The sequence below is a fragment of the Archocentrus centrarchus genome, chromosome 24, assembly GCF_007364275.1.
Source record: "Archocentrus centrarchus isolate MPI-CPG fArcCen1 chromosome 24, fArcCen1, whole genome shotgun sequence".
Taxonomy (NCBI): Eukaryota; Metazoa; Chordata; class Actinopteri; order Cichliformes; family Cichlidae; genus Archocentrus; species Archocentrus centrarchus.
The window spans coordinates 3165322-3183019 of record NC_044369.1 but is presented as its reverse complement, the minus strand read 5'-3'; the positions used below and the strand labels follow the sequence as shown (position 1 = coordinate 3183019).

The 17698-nt window shown below is 37.3% G+C and overlaps 2 protein-coding genes across 2 annotated transcripts; one reads left to right on the top strand and one right to left on the bottom strand.

The window, feature by feature from the left end:
• The first annotated feature begins 488 nt into the window (after positions 1-488).
• LOC115774256 (uncharacterized) lies at positions 489-2589 on the top strand. Its single transcript, XM_030721436.1, has 3 exons — positions 489-1415; positions 1724-1942; positions 2196-2589. The coding sequence occupies exons 1-3, from the start codon at positions 673-675 to the stop codon at positions 2428-2430; spliced, it is 1197 nt and encodes a 398-aa protein (XP_030577296.1). The 5' UTR covers positions 489-672; the 3' UTR covers positions 2431-2589.
• LOC115774255 (uncharacterized) lies at positions 2347-8464 on the bottom strand. The gene is made up of 13 exons (XM_030721435.1): positions 8180-8464; positions 7739-7875; positions 7073-7379; positions 6692-6774; positions 6499-6551; positions 5848-5890; positions 5551-5621; positions 5263-5364; positions 4825-5135; positions 4518-4696; positions 4102-4271; positions 3156-3370; positions 2347-3017 (listed from the first exon to the last, which is right to left on the bottom strand). Exons 1-13 carry the CDS (start codon positions 8325-8327, stop codon positions 2782-2784), a joined length of 2055 nt encoding a protein of 684 aa, XP_030577295.1. The 5' UTR covers positions 8328-8464; the 3' UTR covers positions 2347-2781.
• Positions 8465-17698: the final 9234 nt, after the last annotated feature.

Here is a 17698-nt window from a genome sequence, read left to right as displayed (position 1 = left end):
AGAACACACACACACACACACACACACACATACACACAGTATGCCAGATATCTTCAATGACAACCACAAAGTCCAAATTTTCATGAATTTAGAGCGCTGACACTTTATTTCTTTCAGTTTTGCAATAAAACTATTAAAATATATATATATATTTAATAAAACGCATATAATGACATGGTAAGTACACAACCCAGACTGTGTTAGCTGATATGGAATTTTTATCTCATCTACAATCAGTGCAAATAGTTCTGTATTTGTGGTTATCAAAATGAAAACCTTACAGCATCACTGTGGTTGGTAGGTTTTTGTTGCGTTTAGCTTTTAACCAAGATGGGCAGCTCTGTACGGTGGCCCTGAAGTGCAAAGCACAACAACATTAACTAAGCACAATTACAAATTACGAAAGCACAACAACATTAACGAAAGCACAACAACATTAAAGAAAGCACAACAACATTAACGAAACACAATTACAAATTACGAAAGCACAACAACATTAACGAAAGCACAACAACATTAACGAAAGCACAATTACAAATTAGGAAAGCACAACAACATTAACAAACCGGAAAAGGTAGGTCCCAGTGGGAAAACCTGGGAAATCGCTGATTGGACGACGCCACTTTTGGCTTTTGAACCGGAAGTTATGGCTTTAGCGCGGTTGTTGATAAAATGAATATTACTGGTAATCCAGACGTAGCTACCGCTATCCACGAATATTTTGAGTCAGGACATACATACGAGGTGATACTGGACATGCTCAGGACTAACCACGATGTTTCATTTAGTATGCGTACACTGAAGACGCATTTAAAAGAAGCTGGACTGTACAGACGACGGAACTACTCTCCACTTCCTGAAGTGAGACATGCCATTATGACAGAGCTGAGAGGACCAGGGCAGTTGTTTGGCTATCGGACTATGTGGCAAGTTCTCAAACAAAAACACAAGCTACGTGTCAAACGTGATGGAGTTATGAGACTGTTGAGACAGCTGAATCCTCAAGGAATCGCCATGAGGACTCGCAGGAGGTTTACAAGACGCACGTATCACTCCATGGGGCCCAATTACATATGGCATGTAGATGGTTACGACAAACTGAAGCCATTCGGCTTGGCGCTCTCAGGATGTATAGATGGTTTTTCAAGAAGAATGATGTGGCTTGTTTGTGGAGCAACCAACAACAATCCTTCTGTCATTGCTCTCAATTATATAAACTGTGTCAAGAGTCTTGGAGTGATACCAATGAGACTACGAACAGACCTCGGGACTGAGAATGGGACTTTGGCAGCAATACAGTGTACCCTCCGTCATGCGCACACAGACTATTATGCTGGATCATCAAGCCACAGTTACGGATCATCAACAGGGAATCAACGCATCGAGTCATGGTGGTCTTTTCTCAGAACAGGAAGGTGGGTACATCTGTGTTTGGTAGATGCGATGTACAGTGGAAGCTGCCCAGTATTGATTTTATAACATTTTCTTGTTTTGCCAACTATCATGCCATATTGAGTTTGATCCCCAAATTACTTACCATAAGCAAATGTTTTGTTTTCAAAATTAGTATTTTCCATTGTCTGGTTACAGAAGGTACACCGACATTTTTAAACTACTTGGAAAAGAAACTAATTTTTTGTTTAACATACATTTCTATCATACAATATCAAAATGAGCAGAAATTAACAAGAACAGAACCATTTTGAATTTAATTTATCCCCAGGTCTCAGTTTTGGATGGACTTGTTTGGAGATCTAAGAGACTTCGGAACCTTCAATGGAAGCCATGAACATCAATGCTTGCTGAGATTCTGCTTCAGCAGTGTTCTGCAGAAAGACCTGGATGAATGCAAAGACCTCTGGAACAAACACAGGATCCGGCCAAGCAGACTTGCATCATGTCCTGGGGGAATTCCAGATGAACTCTATCTCTTGCCTCACAGGTAATTGTCATCTTCACAGAAAGAAATCACCTTCTGCATTACATATTAATGCAGTATTCTTATAGCACAAGTTGGGAAATATATTTTAATCATTGTACGAGTAAATACAGTTCATTTATGAGCTATCACTTTCTGGTGCTCACTTATACAGATCCATGTAGCCAGCAAACAAATCTGACATATTAAACTATTTGTAGTACATGTAGAAAATATGCTTCACAATTCTATTATTAATTCTATTCTGATTTTGCAGATATGGTTCAAGAGACTGTGGATTTGCTGTTGAGGAGAGGGAACTGGATGTGTTCCCTGAAGCAAGGCAAGCGACTGAATTGTGTGGTGATCAAAACATTGAGGAATACCTACAACAGGCTGTACAACAAAATGGACTACAGCAGCCACAAGACTGGGAATCAGCCACAGAACTGTATTTATTGCTGAAAGATATAGCCAGGTTTTGGACAAACTACCTGAACCCAAATTTTTGATCTTTTGTTTCCTGTTCCTTCTGCTAAAATGAAAAGTAATACATTATTCAAAACATACAAAGCGACAGGTGGATTAAAACATTTAAAATGAACTGTGTATTCAGTCTTAACCCTGAAGACAGACTTGACACATTCTGAATAAAACTCTGTAACAACGTGTTCAGCATGTTTCAACTTGCCTATACTGTAAATTATTTAGCTCTGCGAACCAAAAAACACCAAAAATGTTTAGCAAAACACTAAAGTAGCTTTTCGCTTCAATGTGTTACAAAACTTGCTTACAGTGGTAGTATGCCAACAGCATCTGAACTAGACTGAACAGGAATCAGTAACTGGCATTTGACCTTAGATTTAATGACAGCCGAATCCTGGAGCATTTTGGATCCCAAAGTCCATGTTTGCCTTAAAAACAATGTATGATTCCAAAAGCGGTAGCTTCAGTGTATTTGCACAGGTGTTTGCAACTGGAAAAGGTGAATCACTTAAAAACTCGAGGCGTGGAGGTGGCATTATGCCTGCTGGTGGAAGTGCTGCCAGACCTGTAGCAAACATCAACAGATCTTCCAGAGATACAGCTGTCATTTTTTCTGAAAGAAGAAAGTAAACATTGTAGTTGGATTTTGCATTGAGGAAAATTAATTACCTTATTTCTTCTTTCCTTTCATTATAACTAAAAAAAATAAAATAAATAAATTCTAAACAACACACAATCTGTCCATGCAAACCTTCTGAATCAAGGAGATAATCTGCCCAAAAGCCCAGTGTTTTTCCCTCCTTCTGACGCCTGTTGCTTCCTGTTGCGCTGAGATCTGGTCTGAACATGGTCTCCAAGTCTGAAGCAGTCAGGGCCTTGGCAGAGAAGCATAAGACTGGGGACAGAACACTGGAATGCTGCTGCAGTGCAGGGAGGAAACCAAGACTTGCCAATCCATCTTTGAATCTGTTAAGGATAAATGCATAACAGTGTTAGAATTGATTTAAAGCATAGATATGAACTATTCCATATCCGTCAACATGTGTAAATGCCAATGACAGTTTTAGTTTAATATACCTGGATAAATTTAAAATGAATAGTGTCATACACCAAGTAAAGCTCAGGTGTTTATGTAGGACCACTCATACACAAAACTATTAACAGTGCTCAGAAATCATTAGTAAAAGCAAAAATAGATAATTATGATTTAAGCATTTTTAAAAAAATGTTTTCACACTGTTTGTCAAACAGCTTATTTTTAGAAATCCCTTTTTAAAAGTAATCATGTAGCATGAATAATGATTCTAAAGCACTTTTAGAGTTATGGTGACAGACAAACTATTATACATACATTTCTTCGTGGATGATAAAAATGGTGAAACTTAAAATTTGGCAAGTATTGATATATTCCTAACATTTTACCTGAAGGGGGCAAAAAGATGGGTTAGCAACTGAAGATAAAAACAAAAAAAATTAAGGAAAGAAGCTTGTTAAATCTGATATGATCAGGTAATTTGTTGTTGCTGATCAGATTGCATGGTTGTTAATTAGCTTTTCATAATAAATAAAGGTCTCATGATATCAGTGGCTGCTGTAAACAACTGGCAATGCTTAATTCATATTAAGTAATGAGCTTAGAACCGCAGATTAGTTTTAAAATATTTTCAGCCATAAATGGCAGACAGGTTATTACTTACCGTTGAATGGCACTGTGGTTTCTGTCAATGATGTACCATCTGAGATACTCCTCCACAAAAGCTTGCTTCTCACATGTCTTCACACTTCTGAGGCATCCAGCAGTTTGGAACATGGTACTGTTTTGCAAAATTACATTTTGCAGAGATTCCTCTGATTCTGCTTCCAGGACCTTATAGAACAAGCAGTTTATTGTAAGGAAAACTACCAAGATATAAATTTGACAACCTTTTTATAATGAAGACAAATACAGGATTAAAATTATTCCATTTGTGACTTCACATTTGTTGAGAGAGGGTGAAATATGCCCTTTCAAAAACAGAAATAATTCGCTCAACCATAATCTTTATCTGAATGTCAAAATAATCTTTACTTGTCCTACAGTAAATCTGTTCCCTGAGCCTAGGTCATTTCCTACCTGCTGCAGAACTTTCCCTATCTCCTCATCTTGCACATCTTCTACAGTTGCGCTGAAACTTGGATTCCCTATCATGTGGTTGACCAGGTTCTTTGACAGAAAATGTGGTGCTGGTCCCCCGTGTACAATGGATACAGCAATCATCTTTCCTGCTAAAAAATACTCATCTTCCCTGGCAGCTGTTATACAGAGCACAGAATTATTGTGGTTATTACTACTTAAATCTGCCTATGATAAAAATATGAGATGTTTCTGAAAATTTTGATTTTAGTAGTACAACCACTTCACTATACCTAAAAAGACTCACCTCTTGAATTGCAGACAAGATAACGGTTTTCTGGGGGTCCATCGAAGATGGGGCGATTTCTCAGATGGCTCATGAGAAGTGTAAGGAATTCACGCCTTGGGCCGCCTGTATCCAACCCTTCTTCAAAGCAGCCAGCATCGTCATTAAACTTGATGAACATGTCATTGCTGTCAGAGTACGTGCTGCGTTGAAATCCGCGAACAGCTCCATCCCATACATCTGACCGACATATATTGAACCTGCTGACCTTCTTGCGGTCAATTGCCAGTGCCAGATGTGCAATAATTTCATGTGCCTGCACATTTGTTTTTCTAGAAAAAAAGAAAATATTTTAAACACAGGATGTACTTCTTTACTGATTTATCAAACTATGCATAATGTAATTATGTGCAGGAACAGATGCTGGTTAATTGAAGACAAAATGTCTAAATTACTAACACAGGCTCTTCTGTAGGCAGCTCTTTCTCTTTGTCATGAGTAAGATCTTCAACATCGTCTTCGTCGTCAATCAGAATGGGTTCAAACAGGTTGGTGTAGTTTCTGCAGACAAAAAACGTGCACACATCATAGATGAAAAAGAAATACATAAGCCTGCAGTTCCAGCTTTCTAGAACCAAACATTTAATTTATGACACAAGTCAAATATAAAAGATTCAAAGTAAATATATTTATAATCATTATCATTTTGTCTCATCCCCTGTAATAATTACAGGAGATACAACACACCTGTAACAGGAGCTCTGGACAGTGAGACATTCACGGGTGCCTGGATCTTTTCTGTTATCCAAATCTATATCCTGAAAACACAAAAATGAGAATGAGTGAAAATTAATGTTTGGCCAATTTAGAACTATTTTAATATCCTAACAGTTTAAAGGATTGAGAGGAGAATCTGTGGATTGTGGTGCGAGATGAAGGTCAGTCGAAAAAAGTTCACATTCTGCATTTTACGCTGCTCACATCCAAAAATTGCTGTAAATGCTACAAATATAACAAATCTTTCAAAAATAAAACAGTTAGTACCTGTTGTACTTCATTTGAAAGCACTAGATCCCCAACATCATCCCTTAGAGGGCAAAGAAAAGCATATATCATTGCGTATTATGAAAATATGCAGTCATGGAATTCATTATGAGACTGCCCCGTTTTCTTCAATGTCCTGTTTATTTTATTGCCCTGTAACTCCTCTGTGCATCATGTGACTAAAACAAACAGAAAAAAACATGGAATGCCTAAAAGCGCTGTTTTTGGCAGTATGGTACTATAGCTATTAAAGTGAAGTGATTTTTGTCATTCTCGCAAAGATTTTGTAGAAAATTAATAGATATAAGTTTTCAAAGTAAACTCTTATGAGCTATTTTTGTTGTTATTGTATTTGCCTAAACAAATGTACCTTTACTTGTACCAGACAGTAAAATGAACAAGACATTGAAGAAAGCAAGGGTGGTCTAATAATTATTTCCACGCCTGGATATTTGACATTTCAAAAACAAACAAGCATCCAGAAAATAAACAAGCAATACAAGCACTTTATAGGACATGTAACCACATACAGGACAAATAATCAAAGTAAATGTCATTAATACATACTGTATGCAAATACAGTAAAGGCTAAAATACTTTTGGTACACATGCACATGTCATGCTATGAAATGTTCTTAAAATATAACTTACTCTGTTTCTGCCACTTGTTGTAAAGGACTGCTTTCATCCAGAGGTTCCCATGGCTGACGTAAAGACACACAATGCATTTCACATAAAAACATTTACATAGTTCTATGGAGTTGAGGTAAAAGGTAAATGGTGCTTGTGATGGTCGAACAACCCAAAAAAAAGACAGACTAAATACATTTTAAATTGAACTTACCAGTGTATCAGCAAGATCCAACTCTGAGGATTTTTTAATAACAATCTCTGGGTCAGAGTCAGACAAGTCTGACAAATTTCCAACTGCAAAACATGAAAAAAAAACCCTAACTTAATTTCTACTAAGTGATAATACTATATTTGTTAAACAATGTTACACCCGAATGCATAAACATAACATTTCTAAAAACTCATGACTCAGTAGATCCCAGAGTGTATGGCTTTCAAGTTTCTAGGAAGTAACTTGACATGTAGGAGCTAATCTTTGTTATTGAGTTGATTGATTTATGCCAGTGATGCTTACTTGCACAACTTCAAAATTTATATTTGTTGAAGTTTAGGCGATGTGTGCCAAACTCCACACACAAACACCACAGCTTACCTTCTTCAAAGTCCCTTTTCAAGCAGATGAAAACAGTAATCCTTTGATATGGCTTGCCAACTTCAGCCTTATAAGCACCAAGGGTAAAAGGTCTTTGTGTCCCAGGGATATTAATAACCTCTGTCCCATCTGGATACAGAAGAAGGAAAGGCCCATCTTTTATATCTTTGTTGAAGTCCTTCATTTTTTTAACAGCCTGACTAAGCAGAGTTGTGGCAGAGATGTCTGGGTCTGTTGTAAGGGAAATATTTTTTCCACGTTGTGGCCTTAGACCACCCTTCTGAATGACCATCAAGCCAACATTTATCTGAAAGAAAGAAGATGTGAAAGACTGAGCAATGTTTAAAAATAATTGTCAAACTTGTTCTTTTTGTTTTTAAATCTTGTGTTACATGTTGCAATAACAACCAAATGGACCAATTATTTACTAATATCAGTCAAAGCACAATGATGGAAACCCTTACTTTTAAACCACAGATTTGGATACAAACAGTTCATAATAACGGTTGGTAATTTATTAATCAACAGCTGATTTACTATTTTGAATGATCATGAATTGACAATATGCTATTACTGGTTATCAATTATTCTGCATAGCTTTGTTCCGCTGAACTTTCTTCATAGATAAAAGCTGCTTGTTTTCAGTCGGAGCCATGATGAACCTACCCGAACTTTTATTTTTTCCTTGTGCTTTAACCCCTTTCTCCCTACAGAATACTTTTGCCGCTCCTCGTTTTTCTTTTGTTGATATTCTAGGAAGGTGCTGAAGGCTGGAGTCGGGCAGGGTGGAATAGTCTGTCGTGCTGAAGTCAAGGAAAAAAATGACAAAGTCGCACATCAGAGAGATGCATAGTCCTATAAACGACATGCCATACTAACCAGAGCAACACAGGTTTTCCAGGAAAATAGCGCCCAAGAATGCAACGGACATTTATATTTGATCTATAAATGCTGCTGTATTACTGAAACCTAGGCACACTTTTAATTCAGCATTTGAATTTACAAGGCCCATTTAAATGAGAACGGACACGGTCTGTACACCGCTAATGTTAGCAAGTTACTACATCCATAAGACAAACAAACCATTCTTCATGCTTATGAACTTACTTGAAGGCTGTGGAGTACTTCCGACACATATTTCTTGAATCCTCTTGCCACAGTTGCTGCAAAAGTTTGGTGACAGCTCAACCAGCTCTTTCCCGCAGTTAGGACAATACATAGCGATATGACTGTCTTGCCGCCGAGCGCACGCCATAACTTCCGGTTCAAAAGCCAAAAGTGGCGTCGTCCAATCAGCGATTTCCCAGGTTTTCCCACTGGGACCTACCTTTTCCGGTTTGTTAATGTTGTTGTGCTTTCCTAATTTGTAATTGTGCTTTCGTTAATGTTGTTGTGCTTTCGTTAATGTTGTTGTGCTTTCGTTAATGTTGTTGTGCTTTCGTTAATGTTGTTGTGCTTTCGTAATTTGTAATTGTGTTTCGTTAATGTTGTTGTGCTTTCTTTAATGTTGTTGTGCTTTCGTTAATGTTGTTGTGCTTTCGTAATTTGTAATTGTGCTTAGTTAATGTTGTTGTGCTTTGCACTTCAGGGCCACCGTAGCTCTGTGCTGCGACATTTTCAATAATGATAAAAATGCTGCCATACTTTAATGTGTGTTGATAAGAAGATATGACTGACTCAAAAACAGGATTATGTATATTTTTAACAGTCCAAAGAGGAGAGCAGAATGGGGGAACAAAACGTTTTCTAACTGCTAAACAGAGAGAATAACGTGGGCTCAAAAAAAACCCCAGAAATAAAAAAGTGACCCTTGGATGATTTATTCATGCAATATATCACTTCAGGTTGATTATTTTTGTGATTAAAGAGGAAATCAGTATTTTTCTTATTGCTTAAACTGTTGGGTTGTTTTACATACTTTAAGTGACAGTTCACATGGCTCTAATGTCACTGTTAGTAGATGTAGTACATTCTGACTTAGCAGAGCACCAAGACAAGGATTTTCTTTATTTTTTGTAATTATGGATAGGATCTGTAGTCTTAGTTGGGGTATTTTTCCATGATCTGGATTCAGTGACCCTAACGTTGGAAATCAGGACACACAAATCTGGTTCAGTTCGGTGTTATTCACAAATCTAATAAAATACAAACTTAATTTGACTTGCTTAAACTTACTTTACATACTTTTCCTGATTTTGTACATCATTTTTTAATAATCATTTCAGGTACAGTGGAATTTATAGAGTCCATTATTTCCTCAAGTAGAGCACTAGATGTGTGATTCGAGTCTTTACAGCTGAAGACTGAATCCATGTTTTGGCTCTGAGATTTTCCGATAGTTTTGAGAAATGTTTCTCATTTAATATTTTTACTTTCATTTTTGAATGTAAATCTATCTTTAGTTAAATCAATAAATAAAATTACAGGAAAGTCATATGTAATATCTGACCTGCTAGAGTCTCTTGTACACATATTAATAGTAGGGAACAAAGAAGAGGAATGAAGAATATTTTAAAAGGTTTTTTTACAATTTTATTTTGAAATATCAGTACTGAAATATTGAAAGCACAGAGTATGAAGCAATTTCTATTTGTCTTGCTTATGTGATATAAGAGTTATTCCATTTTAACACTGAAAATATTGATATCAGAATTTAGAGGATGATATATCACTCCCACCATTGCATTTTCCCCCTTTTTTATATTTATCTCAATAAATAATGAGTCTGATTATTCATCCTCAATAATAAATTCATCACAGATAACCACAGGATACAATGTGTTCACATATAAGCATACTCCACCACCTGGTCTGTCAAATCTATTTCTATGATATAAAGTATATCCACTCAAATATAATGTATCCACACGTCCTGTCATTAATCCAGGTTTCACTCCAGCCAATTGCATCAAATCAATGGTCAAAACTGGCCAGCAGGGCCATGACATTTAGCCAAACTTCTAATATTTAACTTAAATTTCTAATATTTAATAGTCTAATATCTAATAGTCTATCCGGCATACAGTGTTTACAGACAGACTTCTCACTGTTATGAAAGCAGTGCTGTTCAGATACTCCAGAATTTTCCAGGCCAGTTGTACACATGCTGAACATGACAATATAGATTGAGTACCCAGTGTCTGATGTAAATTCAGAATGGTACTAATAAACCTCATTTCTAAAAATCCTAACATCTAAGCTAATCCTAAGAAAGAGAAAAAGAAGAAATGAAAAAAAAGTTTAAACATGAGACCATGCCGAACAACAAGATTCATTCATCATCCGCTTTGTGCCATTTATCCTTTACATCCAATAATTAAGATTAGCCTTATACTGTAGGCAAATTCGTAAGGTGATGGCTGGACATTAGAGCTTATAAACTTTAAACTGGATACATTTAAACATTAAAGCTTACTATAATCCTGAAGCACCTTTCCACACAGGTGAAACATGCTGCTGTAGGTACTGAGGTCACTGCAGTCGGGGAATTACTGACCCAGATCTTGTAAGCTCTCAGCTGTTTTGGGCAAATTTATACTTTTGTACCCTCTACATAGTGGGGCTCATTGGTCCTACATGCTGGATGCACAATTTTTAAAGAAACACATATTTTACAGCAGTTTCTCTGACTCTACCCTTGGACACACTGGAGAATGTACAATCAGAACATTTGTCTACAGCCGGTGCCACCACTATGGGTCATTAACCAACAGCTTCAAAAAAGTACACATACAGGAAACAACAATTAATGCACTCATCACTGCATCTTCCAGTGTATTATGTTTAATGTTGCCTGTCCTCTTGTCGTTCTGAATTTGGATTTGTTCAAGAATTTTGATTTAATTGTGACATAATGAGTGAATTGCTGTAATTTACTGCCAATCATGTCAAAATTATTTTAAAAATTATTAATGTATTCGCAGAATAAGTCAAGACGTGTAGCTTTTAGTTTTATTTCATATTCATAAACTGAAATGTATATTTTTAAAAAGAGGTTTGGAGCTTTGTTACTATAGTCAAATTATAACTGTAGCGACTACAAAGGCCTAAGTCGCTTGAGAGGAAATACTGGGAACTGTCTATTTGTGTGACGCGTAGCCTTCGCTCCTAACAAAGTACGCTGAGCCCACGATGAGTTTGTGTCATGTTTATTGATCCACCGCCAAGCTTGAATCTAAATGAGGATCATCAGCGAAACTGGCAAACAAACAATACATACGAGCTTCGTGCTTCATGCATTACTTTGCATTGAGTTACGTTACATTGCGGTGCGTTGCGGTCAACAAAAATTACGGCCACCCAGCTAACCTCTCTCCTCCATTTCCTAAGCAGGTGAGTATGACACCCCTTTAACCCTGTCAGCTGTTACACCCACACCATGTGATCCATGCATCAATACGTCACCACGACCGCTGGCGTGATATCAAAACACAACTTAAGACAAAATGTATCTGGCACCTACAATAACAAATCTTTCAATTTAATAGGATTTCCAAGTTTTCTAGTAAATCATTACATTTTCGAGTAGTCAGATATTTTACAGTGTGTTTTGGTCCATATCCAAAATGTTTATAAGGTTGTGTAAGGTTAAGTGCCTGTGAAGGGAGTAAGAAATCATTTACTATAAAAAGAGAAAAAACAAATATAATTTTAATTCAAATCTTCTGTTTGATATCAAATTTAAAAGAACTGTGATGGCTCATCTTTCTGGTGAGTTGAAGTTCTCTGAAGTTCAGTGGAGTTCAGGGCCAGCTGAACTGTTTCCTACATTTTCATAGTTCACTGTGCCTTCATCATGGTCACCAACATAATGAACCTGTGAAATAACACACAAGTAAACTTCAGGAGAACCTCTGTGGTCACTGAAGGAATATCTAAAGGGCTAAATATACTTCAAACAAGCTAGGTCATTAAACATCTAAAAGACTGTCCTTCTTTAACCAAAGCCTGTCCCTAACCATGAAGATGGTTAATAACAATTCATTTACTAGAGTTTAGGTAGCTGCTCTGCACTGTGGTGGCATCTACTGTAATGATATTTATTCCCCATGGCTGTATAATCCATTAATGTACATTTAAATGTTGGTAAGACAAAAGAGGGCTTTCAGGGAATATTGGTAAATGTTCACTTTCTTTTCCATATGTCAGAAATAAATCCACAGTGTGATTAAAATGGTGGGACAGCTTATTTACGTTTTGAGAGGAGCCAATTGCATCAGCATCTACATGGATGCTAAAATCACCCAACATAGAAGTTTAAAAAAAATATCCAGTGATTCAATAAGAATTTCACATGAGGCATCCTGGCTACTTAAATCGTAGACACCAAAGTTATGTTTTATTAAACACTCTTTAACAGGCAGTAAATTGTTCTGGATAAAGGGGTAAAAGCACTTACTCACAGGACATTTTCAGGTCTTTTTATGGTATAAATAAGCAAAAACGTCCAGGGGGACCAGCTGATGCTTAGGAGTTATAGGGTTAATGGCATTTACAGTGTTTATTAGAAAGCCTAAGTTTTAAATTCCAAAGCAGTTTTTTTAACTTACGTTTGTGTCTTCAAGTGTTTTGTTCCTTCCTGGAAAAAACACAGAGAGAAACAATTAAAAATATATGTATATGTACTTTTGTGTATTGGTAATCGGTGTAATTTCTGATCAGAGTTCTCACTTCTGTGTCTGATGAGAAGAACAGTGACTGCAATCATTAGGATCAGCCCACCAATACGAAGAGCCCCCATGCCATAGCTCAGAGGAGACAGAGCTGTGGAATCTGGAAACAACACAAAAATTATATTTAAATTTCATACAGTTGTAACCTTGTAGTGAAAGTCTTGTAGCATCAGAACAACTGAAGCTTGATTTGTGATAGGGGCCAGCATGTTATGAGTCAGATTAAGCCAACTCTTACCCGTCCTACCGATGAGGACAGGTGTGTAGTGGGCTTCTATCTTCACACTGTTTTCCTCAACAAACTGGCAGGTGTATCTCTTGTTGTGGCCACTCTGATGATTCACAGTCAGAAGAGAAACACATTTCATCGAGTCCTTGTTGTTGGAAAAGCTGTTAAGCAGCACGGTTCCTGTCTCATCCACCCAGCGGATGCTGTTCTGTTGACAAGAAGGAAGTTCAGAGTATCTAAAGAGAGAGCACTCTAATGTGACATCTCCGTCCCTCTGTGAGTCAGTGTGTGATGGAGATGCTGAAACTGAGGAGAGAACAGGAAACATCAATTATTGAAGAATGAAAACACTGAAAATCTTTATTTCAAAAAAGTTTTACCGATATTTCAACATGTGTTTCAATGGTAATTGATCCAGATGTAATACAAAGAAAAGGTTTTTGATGAATAATCCCATGATGACCAATCAAAATTTACTTCCTTCTTCACAAAAGAAAATACCCATTTTAGGTCATCTCTCCAGCTGAGATGCTAAGTGTCATTGCTGACCCACAAGATGTGGGACAGAAAAAGGAAAAAACAAAACAGATGTAATTTACTGAGGTAGATCAAAGTGATACTCTGCATAATGTAAAGCATGTTGAATAACAATCATCCACAGTTGAAAGTTTGAGGGAAGGATTGTTTTGGGAAGGTCCCTCTGAGTTTGAAGATTAAATATGAAAACATGTCAAGCTTTTGATGCTGAATACTCACGAGTCAATATATTTAGAAAGACTTCAGAAAGTCTGACTAGGTAAGCGTCCTTCTTACACAGACAGTCATAATAACCAGCGTCCTCAGCAGTGATATTCTTGATGCTCAGTGAGCAGTCACTGTACACACTCAGTCTGGAGGATCTGGCTGAGCTCTCCTCAACCTGCCCTTTACGAACCACGTCTGTAGCCTCAGATGGATCTTTTTGGAATATCCAGCGAATTATGGAGCATGGATAATTTTCTTTGCCACAGGGCAGAATGACATCATTTCCAGGTCTATGATAGAAATAGTGTGTTCCTCCACTGATCCCTGCAGCAAAAAAAAACACATTTTGGAAAATAATTATACATAATATAAATTATCTTCAAACAAATAATAAGAATTAACTTTTGAAACTTCACATAAAATATATAAAACCTGCATATATTGGGTTTTTTTTTAATACATTTCAGTTATATCTCAGTTCTCCATCTCTCCAAAGATATTATTGTATTAAACAGCAATGACTTTAAAATTTGAAAGTCAGATTTGTGAGATGATTTTTGCGTTTTGTTTGACTTTTTTTCTGTTTTTAAAATCGAGTTGACATGAATTTGAGAATCTCCGTTCTTAACTTCCTCATAATTTCCACACTTTTTCTTCCCAAGTGTTGCCTTTATTTTACAGGTAGCAAGAAGCATAATGTGAGATTATCAAAGTAGACTTTAAAGCATCTCTTTAGTATTTTTGTGAAATAATTTATGAATCATATAAAACAAAAGGAGCTTTACCTTCAAACTGAAGCACAAAAATTAGAAATAGTTCCAGCAGAGCCATTCTGTGTCATTCAGTGACGTTTGTGCTGCTGGTCTGTCTGATGCTGCTGTTTCCTCTTTGACACCAACGCCCACCTCAGTGTCATAACAGGCTGTCATTAGAAACTTTGGGTTTCATCATATCCGTGTCTAGAAATAGACTGCACACAAGAACTACAAATGAAACAGACAAAAGTTAAAATGTTTTAGCTGAATAAACATTTTAGTGTGATGCCAAAAAAATATTTAAGGGTGTTTTTGCCATAAAGTGGTAAAATAAAAAAAAAAATTAATAAAAGCAACTTTAATTTTTATTATGTCAGTGTTATAAAAATGAGGAAGTGTGATGTTTGTAACTAAACAAAGTAGAAAAAGCAGGCGTGTCCTGCTGGCAGCGCTGACAGGCCACTGATGATGTTTGAACTGCATTAAACTCAAACACGTCTCAGAGAGCGTCTGATGACCAAAATGACACAACAAACAGTTTCAACTGTGGACCACCTGCCCTCTTTACCTGCATTGTTTGTAGGGTCACATTCAGTTTTATCCTCCTGTTCTTCTCTGCAGCTGGATGATGGAGCAAAAACAACTCTCTGCAGGTAATTCATGGTCCCACTAATGTATCTGCCTGTGTGCAGTTTTCTGTTAGGAGAGCAGAGGCGTGCTCCCATGCAGTCCTCTAAATGCTTGTTTTATGCTTGAGTGAGGTTAGTGCAAAGGCAGCCTGTGACTGTCAGTCTGCCTGCACAGAGCGTTTCTTGTCAGATGGGGGCAGCGTCAAAAATGTGACAATTATACAATTATAGATGTTTAGGTTTGCATGAGCGGTTCATAACTGGACACCCTAAAATAAAAAACCAGAGGATTTTGAACTGCCAGCTGGTTTATGGGAAATAGAAGAAATATGCACATGAATTTATGCATCCAAATCCCAGAATAAAAGAAACCAATAACTGCACACCATAACTACATCTGATCCATTTGCTTTGACATAGTTTAAAAGCTAACTTTGTTTAGCCAGATGATGATTTTGATATCTTACAAAAAGGTTTTTTTTAGGCTCAGTGTGAAAACATGTTGAAATACCAGTGATGTAACTTCCATTGTGTCATGGCAGCAGGTTAAAAAAAGAGGATTTGTAATTGCAGTGGAACACTTTGGTTGGTGGTGGTGGTGGGGGGGGGGGGGGGGGTTAAGGTTAAGCTCAGATGTTGCCATGTTGCTGGTCCCACAGTGTCTGTGATGTCAGTGGTATGAAGGATCTGTAACAAAGTAGAACAAGTCTGCAGACGTGCTTCCAGCTCTGAAACCTTTTTTAACCAGCATTCAGGATCCGTCTCTGTTTGCTGTGGCAATAACAGCCTAATAATGAAGGCACTTCCTTAATTTGAGCATCTTAATAAAATCTGTTGGATTTGTGAATCAGTATTTAAATAATACATTTAAAACATTTTTTTGTCCTTAGTTCCATAAATTTGTGTTACAGTAATGCTGCCATATTTTAAAGTATGTAAATCTGAAATTGACTCAAATACAAGGCTGTATCTTTATTTTTTTTATTCAGCAGTTGAAAGAGGAAAGAGTGCAACAAGACATTTTTCCAATGGGTAAAAACAAAATAATAACATGGGCTGAGAAATAACTACAGAGTGAATGCAAAGCTGAGCAACATTCAGATGAAATATTCATAAAATAAAACACTTCAGGGTGGTTATTTTTCACAGATGTCTCAAAAATGAGCTCAACAAATGATCCAGGATAATTAGACTTATTAACAGAGTTTCATCTTTTCTGAATCATAAACTGGCTTTATTGTGGAGCACCCTGCTTTGTTGTGCTTTATTTCTAAAAGTTATTAATGAGATTTATGTAAACAAAGCAGCTCAGGGACAAACTAGAGAGCGTCTGTGGACCCCTCTGAAAACAACATGTTACACCTCCCGGGGTTTAGACATACTAACACTTTCAGCAGATGATAACACAGCTGCTGAAATCCAGCTCACCGGTCTATGGTAGCAGAGCTCCTCCAGGTTTAAATTACAGCAATGATGTTATGAGACGTTTGATTTCTTCTGGGTGATTGTTGCTAAGTTTAGCTGACAGTGCTGTAGAAGCTGCTCGGGTCACTTTCTGCCTTTGTCTTGACTGCAGAATAAGTCACTGCCTCCTCCTTTCTGACCTGCATCACACAAACTGGAGTCTTTATGTGATTCAAACCATTACACACATTATGCTGCACACCGAAGACTTATTTTAAATAACTCACATCAGAATTTATGAAAAATGCATCACAATATAACCTATTACATATGCAAAGTAAATTTATGATGGAATCATGATGTTAAAACACAAAACAGCTGAATGAGTCAGTTACCTTTTCCTTTGGAGACGCCTCATTTTTAGCATGATCAATAGCAGCATAGGTGATATTGCTGTCTGGCTCATCCTGAGTACAAAAACAGTGGTTTATACAGTGTAAACATCATATTTGGCATATTCTGGTATATTTATAAAAAAAAACAATTTTTTTATTTCATTTTTTGTTGAAATAACTTAAGTGTCAGTCTCAGGTGCTGACTGTTTAACAGTTGAAATCTTATATAAACATATAGAAGCATCAGAGGTCATGCTCATGTTTGGGTCTGAAGTCTGAGGATGGACCAAACCATAAACAGAGGTGTTCTGTTGGATTAAATCAGGTGAGTTCATCCTTTAGGAACCGCCTGCATGTGCCACATGAAACCCAGCATTGTACACCAGGAGGAACCCAGGACCCACTGCAACAACGCAGGGTCTGACAGTGGTCCAAGGACTTTATCTTGATACATGTTGGTATCTGCAGAGAGCACACAGCTGAATGAGGCTGCTCAGCAGAGCCCACTGCTGATTTCAGGTCTGAAACTGAGGCTGGGGCCTGACCACCCCCACCCTGGTAACAGGGTGCTCAGGGACAGGGGAGGCCACAGGTGAGAAGTTGAGAAGCAGATGAAGCCTAACCAGCTTCTGTCACATGTGCTCAGGGTGAACCTGCTCTCAGCTGTGAAAAGCACAGGACACCAGTGGTGGACGTGCCAATCCTGGTATTCTGTGGTAAATTTCAAATTCTTATTACTATTATCACCTGCAGGTACAATATACATTTTACTGCATTGTACTGTGTATTACTGTGTGC

Excerpts from the sequence above, each read along its gene's own strand:
- LOC115774256 (XM_030721436.1), top strand. The coding sequence starts at position 673 with ATGAATATTACTGGTAATCCAGACGTAGCTACCGCTATCCACGAATAT. Across the intron at positions 1,416-1,723 it reads TCTTTTCTCAGAACAGGAAG|GTCTCAGTTTTGGATGGACT; the intron begins GTGGGTACATCT and ends ATTTATCCCCAG. Across the intron at positions 1,943-2,195 it reads CTCTATCTCTTGCCTCACAG|ATATGGTTCAAGAGACTGTG; the intron begins GTAATTGTCATC and ends CTGATTTTGCAG.
- LOC115774255 (XM_030721435.1), bottom strand. The coding sequence starts at position 8,327 with ATGGCGTGCGCTCGGCGGCAAGACAGTCATATCGCTATGTATTGTCCT. Across the intron at positions 4,272-4,517 it reads TAGGGAAAGTTCTGCAGCAG|GTCCTGGAAGCAGAATCAGA; the intron begins GTAGGAAATGAC and ends TTGTTCTATAAG. Across the intron at positions 3,018-3,155 it reads TTATCTCCTTGATTCAGAAG|AAAAAATGACAGCTGTATCT; the intron begins GTTTGCATGGAC and ends TTCTTCTTTCAG.